Source organism: Vicia villosa, unplaced genomic scaffold (assembly GCF_029867415.1).
Source record: "Vicia villosa cultivar HV-30 ecotype Madison, WI unplaced genomic scaffold, Vvil1.0 ctg.000714F_1_1_1, whole genome shotgun sequence".
NCBI classification, from domain to species: domain Eukaryota; kingdom Viridiplantae; phylum Streptophyta; class Magnoliopsida; order Fabales; family Fabaceae; genus Vicia; species Vicia villosa.
Window position 1 is genome coordinate 248,099 of NW_026705320.1, and position 10,130 is coordinate 258,228.

The 10,130-nt window shown below is 32.6% G+C and overlaps 1 protein-coding gene across 1 annotated transcript; it reads right to left on the reverse strand.

Annotated features, from left to right (window-relative positions):
• Positions 1-1,810: 1,810 nt before the first annotated feature.
• On the reverse strand, positions 1,811-4,604 carry LOC131630658 (probable 2-oxoglutarate-dependent dioxygenase SLC1). The gene is made up of 5 exons (XM_058901419.1): positions 4,472-4,604; positions 3,772-4,092; positions 3,162-3,409; positions 2,579-2,951; positions 1,811-2,470 (listed from the first exon to the last, which is right to left on the reverse strand). The coding sequence occupies exons 2-5, from the start codon at positions 4,066-4,068 to the stop codon at positions 2,219-2,221; spliced, it is 1,170 nt and encodes a 389-aa protein (XP_058757402.1). The 5' UTR covers positions 4,069-4,092; positions 4,472-4,604; the 3' UTR covers positions 1,811-2,218.
• Positions 4,605-10,130: the final 5,526 nt, after the last annotated feature.

Sequence of the window (10,130 nt, forward strand, 5' to 3'; positions counted from 1 at the left end):
TCGAACTAAAGCGAAAGCGGTTCTGAATCGACTTGCGTCTATTCCGGACCGTTATTGCAAGGGTCGTATATGTGACAAAACCACAAGATAATTGAGATTAACGATGAAGTGATATGTTATCGAATCAATACGTTTCACAGCTGAAAATCAATTAACTTCTAAATTGACAAACTTTGGTTTGCAATGCAGTAATAATGGAATAAGCAAAAAGACAAACACTTGGTGATAATGTTCAAATTGATGATGATTCAAGATGTGGTGAATTGTGATGTTTATGCGGAACCTTAATTCACAATTTTAACACTTGAATCGTTAATCAATTTTGCAATTATGGCCAAATATGAACAGAACGTAAATGAAAAGATAAAAGCGACAAGAACACGATATTTGTTCAGGCAGTTCGTCGATCGTCCTCGCTACGACTACGTCTGGCCCCAATTCCAAATTGAAATTGGGAAATCTTCCATTAATGTTGAAAGCAGTTTATACAAAGAAGAAAACAAAGCGATAAACAATAAACCGAATTTGTCGATCCTTTGAATCTTCTTCCCCCTTAATCTTGAGCCAGATCAAGGTGATCCAAGAGCTTCACTTGATCCCTTTTCTGCAGTGTCTTGAATTGCCTTGAACCCTTGTTCTTCAATCTTCACACTCAGATGGATCCTCGATGAAACCTCTTGATAAAAACCCCCAAGAAACACCTATCTTGGAGGACAAAACCCTCGGATTTTATTCACCAAAAACCCCACAAATCTTCACCCACTAGGAATCTTCAATTCCGTTCCATGGACGTTATCGAACTCGATCACTAACCCTCAACGCAAGAATGATTATGTGTAATTGTGTTGGAGATGATGAAGAACGAAGATGAGAAGACTTTGTGTATCTTTCAGTCGTTGGTGTTCTATGCAATAATTGAACCTTGGACAATATATATGAGAGCTTATCAGTTGGAGCAGAGAAAACCAGAAATTTTGGCATTTTTGATCAGATAGGTCGACCTCTTGTGGTGCTTAGGTCGACCTAACAGAGCTGCATATCCTTTGGATGTCATTTGTTCCCAGTTAGGTCGACCTGTTAAAGAAGTAGGTCGACCAGAATCCACTTCAGATGCGTTTTGGGGACATTTCCTCAGATTAGGTCGACCTAGTTGTTGTGTAGGTCGACCTAGCAGAATGATATGTAAATTTCTTCATTTTAGGTCGACCTGTGTTGGGAGTAGGTCGACCTGACTGCTGTTTTTCTGAGTTCCTCTTATTTTGCTTGTGTTGAGTCGACCTGTATTCATAGTAGGTCGACCTGCTCTGTTATGAGTGACCAATGCTTGCTTTTCTTTGAGTTCTTCTGCTTGTATCTTGTTGCTTGTATGCTTGTTGAGTTTGCCATGAATCAAAAACATCTTTGTGAGTGTGATCTTGTATTCACACTTTTTGTAGTAGTGCTTGATCACATTTGATTTTGTTGTTGCGTTAAAATGGTGATGAATGTATGAAGAAGATGAAACATGGTGGTGGTGGTTTCTGCACCTATTCCTATGTACGTATTAGTGACGTGAATATCACGTGACAAATTTGTGACATAATTTTTACGTGGCACCAAGTTGCCACATACACTCCTGTGGCGTGTTCGTTCACGTCGCTAATTTATAGTTTGTGACATAATATTGTTGTTTGTGGCGTGAAAACCACGTGGATGATGAGTGTTTTTTTTTTTTTTTTTTTAATTTTAGATCATTTGAACACAATATTATTGCATCCGTGAAAATCAACTATGATCAATGGTGGATGCTTGAATAAAAAAAACAAACCCTTCAACATATTACAAATTACATTTTTCAATCCTTTTTTCAAAAAGAATATAATTTTCACACGATGAAACAAGCTAGAAAGATCATGAATACAGTAACAATAAAATAGAAATGCTTAGTTTTACGAACTGTAAAACTAAGAATTACAAGGAACAAATCCCCACCTCTCTTAACTACCACTACTCTTCTGATTTCCAAAAAATAAAATAAAAAACCATATTTATTATTCTTTAACCATTGATTCTGGTACTTTGTTTCCAAAAGACTTAGTAATAAATAGCATGACTCAAAATATATAATACATGGGTGTTTGGTGACAAATTGTATCTTTTTGTTGCTCTTGATCACTTCAATGTCAAATTACCTACAGGCTATAGCTCTTGTTCCTTTTCTAATTAATTTGTTTAATAATTATGAATTTGTCAATTTTCTTGACTCTAGGAAATCCTTTTTCTTGGTTTCTCTGGTGGACACATACGCAAGAAAACTACCAAAATCTGTGTCCATATAACGCTTTGGATTCTCTTCATCAATGAGTTTTGGCGACGGTTTTACAGTGCAGTTAAAGGGAAGACTATGTAGCGAAGCGATAGATATTCTACTCTTAACTTCATTCACCAAAACCCTATGTAATACACTCTTGTATTTTCCGTTGCTAAATATCTGAAAATAAATACATCACAAAAAAATATTAGCACCAGACAAATTATAAAAAGACTATTTTGTACAGTTGCACACAAAAAATATCTGATTTATAGATGAACATATTACCTCTAAATGGTCGCCAATGTTGATGACGAAAGCATTGGGAATAGGTTGAACAGTGAGCCATTTGTCTTGAACTTGAATTTGCAAACCCTCCACTTCATCTTGAAGAAGTAATGTGAGGAAGCCATAATCAGAATGAGGGTGCATTCCTAGAGTTAGGTCTGGTTCAGGACATGGTGGATAGAAATTGGTCACCAACATTTGGCTACCATTGTCCAATTCATTCATAATATTATTATTATTATTATCATTATTGTCCTTTTCTTTTGTCATCTCTTCATGGTTGGCTTCCACAATTCCTAAACTTTCTAGGATAGCTTCCATTATTGTCATGAACAGGTATTTGGTTTCTTTTGCATAGGTGGCAACCACTTCTCTGTCGAAAATAATAATAATAAATTAAAAAATACACTCACATCACACATTTTGTAAGTGAAAATAAATAAAAATTATTCGATTTAGAGATTAGGCAAATAATACTCTCTCTGGTCACAATTATTAATAAATATTCTCTTTGAAAATTTATTAAATAATTGATGTATCTGAGCTATATAAAAATCAGATGAACTTTTTTCGAAACACTTACTGAAAATCCGTTGGAGAAGAAGGCCAATGAAGAAGAAAATCAGGCAAAGGATTACAAATGAGTTTTAAGAAATCTCTCCAACAAAACACAGAGTCTTTTGTTTGACTGAAACTGGTTCCATATCTCACAGCTGCTCTCATATCAGTTGTCATGTACTTAGCTCTCTCCTCAAATGGAAGATCAAAGAACCTTGCTATCACATCTATCATGCACCTTGTTATATCATCTGATATGGAATGATTCACTAGCTGCATCAATAAAATGTAATATCTTTCAATTGATGTCACATTCAAGAAAATATATACTTCAACATGCATGAAGATTTGTATTATCTTTTCTAATTATTTTATTGTTGGACTATTTCATTAAAAAAATAGTGAATTATTAGTGATAGAATTATAAAATGATATAGTTATTATAATATCTCAATCTGAATCTCACGTTGTCACTCAGTCAATTCATTGATGGTTGTTTGATCAAAATCAGACAATTCTTATATCAAACTTGATATTTAAATTGTCTGATTTTAATGTAACAACTATCAATGTAACTGACGACGACGTAACTTCACGAGGTTTTGATCACACACAATTGGCTATGAATTTTGTACCTGGAAAAATCCATATTGTTCACAAGCATTGGCTAAGCATTGAAGAGCTTGTGGCCTATTTGGACCAATAAGATCAGCAAAATCAATGATAGGTAGCTGAAGATTTTCCTTGGGACAATTGGAATCATTCGTACTAGTGGTGGGTCTTTCTGAGGCTGGAAATATATATTTCTTTGGAACTTTGTGAAGATAACCTTTTTCATACAAATTCTTCACTCCTTTATGATATTCACTTTCTATTGTATGATCATCTTCACTCTTTTCATCACTAATTGCCATCGCCGGAGACATTGGCATACAATACGGTAATTAAAGTAACTTCTGAAATAAATAAGATATATCAAAACTACTGATCGAAACGATGATAGATAACAAAGAACATATGTGTAAAATTCCGACACTTATTTTTAAGAAAGAAGCTTTATTAAAATAATTTGAAGAATAGACATACAAATTTTCAATATTTTTTTAAATAAAATATTGAATTTATTTTACATATGTTCTTAGAATATGAACTCGACTTTCTAATTTTATAATATCAGAAAACCGAGTTCATTGACAAAAATATACATGCATGCAAATAACATGAGATAAAAGATATGTTTAATTTTATGCAATTCTTCTACAATAAGTGCACATACTATTGACTCAAAAAAAGGTATATTAATATGCTATAAATGAATAGAGATATTCCCAATACCTTGGTTGAGAATAATATAGAGAAAGTGAGAAATTGAGAAAGAAGGTTGATTAATGAATGTTGATGTTATGCTTAATTTTGATGTATATATAATGGAAAAGAAAGTTGCAAGTTTTGATGAAACCACTTTTGAGGGTTTCCAAAACCAGAAGACTGATTCAATTCCATTGATTTTTATAGTCAGTCCAATATTTAGTAACATAACAAAACCGTTGACAAAGGTTGAGTCATACCACGAGATCCATTACACAAAGACTGCATCCATCTCTTTTCACCACTCTAAAAATTTCTAGATATTGTCTCTTTCAAATAGCTATATAGACCCTACAACTCTCACTTTGTTGTTTTGTTATAATTATTTTTATTTTGTTTAGTTTCATGTTTTTTTATTGCATAAAACTATGTATATAGGCATAGCTGACTTTTGGATTGTTCATATATATTATATATTACTTGCTTCTTTCCCACTGACCAATTAAACTTATTTTATGTATACAACAACAAAATGTTTACATGATTAAATAAGAAAAACACAAAAATTGAAAATGTCATTTTGGTATTAAATTAGTTGTTTGTCTTTGTCACTAGACTATCTGAATTAATGCCGAAATTAGTTGTAGTTCTAGTGTCATATTTCAATTTCTTTCAATTTTAAGAGCAATTTTTAATCTACTTTTTAATAATTTTATGACTTTTCAATTTTCAATTTTGTGGGTTGGGATCCTCTCTATTTTTCTCTTTATTTTTCTTCTCCATTATTATAGTTTAAAAAAGTTTTATGTGTATAAAAAATAAATGAGCTCATGAAATTTCATATTATTACATTTATATTTCTAAAACTTTGATAATAAAAAAAATAAAGAAGATAAAAAATGGAGAGGATCTTGACCCGTCATGCACAGTATTTTTCGAAATGATTTTTTTATAAGAAATTTTAAAAGAAATTTTAGGATAATGTTAAATTATGTTATTTTAATTTTTTGTTTTTATTTCATTAAGATGTCGCTGATATTGTCAAGGTAATAAATAAAAAAACTAAATAACGTTAAATTAATTGTTGGGAAATTTGGTATTGCTAAATATCGAAGTCATTTTGACGGTGTGTAAGACAAAATATCGTGCAGAGTCTAAAATTTGTCATAGTAAAACTGTGGTTAAATAAGACCTGAAAGAAATATTATCATAATTAAATTTTGCTTAAACAAGGCATTTCATTGTTTCGCTATGGTTAAACTTTAGTTAACTTCACTACTACTGAAAGGACATTTAACCACAGTTAGGTGAAGGATGTTACCACGGGTGGAGGTTCGTGAGAAAGTATGGTTAAACTTTAGTTAACTTCACTACTACTGAAAGGACATTTAACCACGGTTAAGTGAAGGATGTTACCACGGGTGGAGGTTCGTGATAAAGTAGGTGTTGTGAATTTTGTTGTGAATTATGACAAAATCAATATTAATTTGTGAGGCAAAGAATAGTAGCAACAATAATTATTCATACAGAGTTAATATAACAGAATAAGGCGAGAAAAAACGAAGGTTTGTTTACCCAGTTCGATCAAACAATCTACTTTGGAAGAGAGAGCACACGTTTCCAAGAACAACTCTGAAGGCGTCCAAAAATTAACCCTATTTTCTACCCAAGTGTTCCCAAACCTCTTCAACCTTCAATATATGAATAACTCAAACCTAAGGTGTAAAAAAGTGTTTCCCAATTTTTCAATTCCTTTTGATAACTCCAAAGATTTCCCCAAAACCCTTGTCTTTCTAAGGTTTTGCCTTTAAACCCTTGCTCTCCCTTGTTGCTGTAAGCTCTAAGATTGTCACACCTGCAAGCATATAAAAGATATATATTTATAATAGAAAATACTCAACTCACAAAGCCCAAAATCAAAATCCAGTTATACATTGACTGAACCGAAAGAGCCCGAAACATGCAAAACTAGAAAATGTCGAAAAAGCCCAACCCAAAATCACTATTCACCGTACTGACGACACTATTCATCTGTACAGACGACATTATTCATTCGTATAGACGACACTATTCATCCGTACAGACGACACTATTCACGGGCCGATTTTGTCCCCAATTTCTATTTATCGACTTTTTCGTCCAAATTTCTAAAACTTTCAATTTTCGCGGTAAATGCAATCTCCAAAATATATTTTCTTTCTCTTCATAAGAAAGGTTTTAAGGCACATTTACAACAATCTCCACCTTCACTTTAAATTGTGTTGATACCAATTTAACAATTAACAACATTGTTACTCTCTACCAAGTTGAAACTCTAATCAATAACATTGATCAAATTCAAACAACCCTTGAATCTTGATCTTGCCACTTGCATCCACTTATTCCAATTATGCTTTTCTTCCTATGTAATTTAACAAGCCTACAAGTATGTTTTTTCAACCACCCTTGACTCCACCTGTTTTCGAATTCCTCCTTGAAGGTTTTTCTTCTTGGTAAAATACCCTTTTTGGTCCCTTATATTAACCTCGAGGTTCATTTTGGTCCCTTAACTTCAAAGAGTGTCATATTGGTCTCTTAACTCTTTAAAAGGTGTCATTTTAGTCCTTTTGTCATATTAACGACTGATTTAGCGACCGATTTTTGAGTTTTTCTGTCGCTAATGTGACAAAAAGGACTAAAATGACACATTTTGAAGAGTTAAGGGACCAATATGACACTTTTTAAAGTTAAGGGACCAAAATGAACCCCGAGGTTAACATAAGGGACCAAAAAGGGTATTTTTACTTTCTTCTTTTATTTTGCAGTCCTTCAGCCACATTAAAACAATAATATTCAAGGCTAGCATAATTCTCCCTTTGAGATGCTATAATAACCTTCCTTACCTTATCATAGTCAAATGATATTCAGAGACCTCTATAACCGTTCCTTCACTACTACTAGTATCCATATTAGGAAACTCCACCTCAAATTGAGTTTTCTCTATTAAAGTTTCTACCAGGTTTCTCCCTTGGTTTTCACTATCCTTAGCCCTTCCACAAAAACTCAATAACAACTCAGCGGTAACATGCATTTATATCCCTTGATTTCTGCAAAGTTCATTCTTCTCCTCTGAAATTTTCTCAAGGCATTCATGATGCCTTAAACTCAAATCTCATGGTTCTTCCTTGTCATGAATAACAACGTCTAAACCTTCTAAAATGTATAAACCACATATTTTAGACTCTTTAGCAATAGTCAATTCATCACAGGAAATCTTCAACACTCCATGTTCAACTCTAGTACAATAGCCTAAATAATCAAACATACTTATAGATAATAAATTTCGCTTGAGTTCTAGAACATACCCCCACATTATGAATAAGAAGTTCACGATCATCAAACATTTTAAATCTGACCGTATCAATACCATGAACCTTGCATGCTTTATTATCACCAAGGCGAACTACTCCACTTTGCACCATTTTCAAAGTTTCAAAGTATTTTATTCTTGGACATTTGTGATAAGAGCAACCTAAGTCAATGAACCAAATATCTTTAGTTTCCAAACTCGACACTACTAGTGCATCGACATCCTCTTAACTTTCCTCATCCAAGGAAACTACAGCTTGAACAAAATCTTCATTGACCATCTGCTCTGATGGCAATTGTAAGTATAAGAGTGCGCCTAAGAGGGGGACAGGTGAATTAGGAATTTGAAAATTTATCCAGTTTTAGAATACTTGTTCTTATTTTTATGGTTTTGGTGCATGAGTTTGGAAATGTGTTTCTTTCTTTTCTGGTCCAGACTTGTGATGAAAGCGATAAAAGAGGAAAAGTAAAGAACACAATGATGTATACTGGTTCCCCCCACAATTCGAGAGTACTCCAATCCCCTTTCAACATGAAAGAGATTTTACTATAGTTTGTGACTTACACAAGACAAACCAAACACCAAGAACAATCCTCTTGGATTTTCACTGAGTACACTAAGAGAGCAATCCTCCCTTAATGACTCACTTGTTTCCAACAATCCTGGACAACAAGATTTCAACCACTAAGAACAATCCTCTTGGATTTACTAAATTGATTATGAGAACAATCCTCTCACTAATCAAAAACCCTTGCTTCCAACAATCCTGGATAGCAAGTCAATAATAACCAAATATATTTGAGTAGTAATGTTGATGAACATATATCAATCACTAAGAATGATCTTCTCTTCCAAACAAGCAATTTATGATGAAAATATAGTGTTCAAGTGTTTATGAGAATGATATGAATTTTCTAGAATGTTATGAATAGACATGTAGAAAATTCTTTATAATATATTAAGAACAAAAACACTTGTTTGAAAATTTAAGTGAACAAATATGATGTTAAATTGCAATGGAAGAGGTGATTTTTAGTATGAAATTTCATGTATTTATAAGTGCATAACACCTCTATGAAACATGGTAAATTTTAAGACATTTTCATGAAGGTTTGCAATAGTTTAAAATAACAACGGTTCATAAAAAAATATAATTTCAAATTTTGTACAGCACTTCTTAAGTCAGTTAAAACGGTCACTTGACTTAACAAGTTCGCAGCATTTTTCAAATTTCAAATAAAAAAAAAATTGTTTCAAAACATTGTAAATTGTGGCGGTTTTGTGCTTTTACGGCGGCTAAAAACGCCATAGTTCACCAAAAACGGTATGTTTGAAAAAATTAAAATATTTAAATAATTGTTTAAATATTTGAACCAACCTAATGCAACATCTATTGATTTATTCAAGTCAATAGATTATATTTGAAAGTGATTTAACATGGTTCAAATATAATAAAAAATTAAATTTAAAAGAGATTTAACATGGTTCAAATATGATTAAAAAATATATTTGAAAGTGATTTTGAACACAAATGACCAATGCATGCAAGTGATTTTTTTGGAGAATAATTTGAGCACTAAAATTATCAATATAATTGCATGCTTGTACTTCTATCAATCAAGATCCATGCTCAGTCTTCAACTTTAATCTTGAATAATTTGGTGCTAGCTTTTGCTCATGATAAGACTTGGACACTTGAATTGATACATTGTTTTTGGATCTTTTTCCATACTTTTTGATATGATTATTTGATATTTATTTTGTCTTCATCAAAACACATTGGATTGAGAGTCTTAACTTCACAAGAGCAACCTAAGTCAATGAACTAATTATCTTTAGTTTCCAAACTCGATACTACTAGTGCATCGACATCCTCATAACTTTCCTCATCCAAGGAAACTACAACTTGAACAAAATCTTCATTGACCTTTATCTCAGGATATTCCCTTTTAATTGACTGATTCTGACAATTAAAACATTTTACCTTTGAATTGTAAGACCACTTTGATTTGGATATCCCTTTACGCTTACCTCCTCTTCTTGACACATTTAAGCCTTCACTACTATCTTCAATTTTCAAATCTTTCGACTTTGACATTTCTTTGGATTTCACCGTCGTCTGGACTTCATCTAAAGTAATGGTACCTTCCTTACCATAAAGAATGACATCCTTAAAGTTTCCGAACCTCTTCAACCTTCAATATATGAATAACCCTAATCCAAGGTGTAAACAAGTGTTTTCCAATTCTCCAATTCTCTTAGATAAATCCCAAGGTTTACCAAAACCCTTGTCTTTCTAAAGTTTCCCTTGAGAATAGCCAAAACCCTATGCTATTC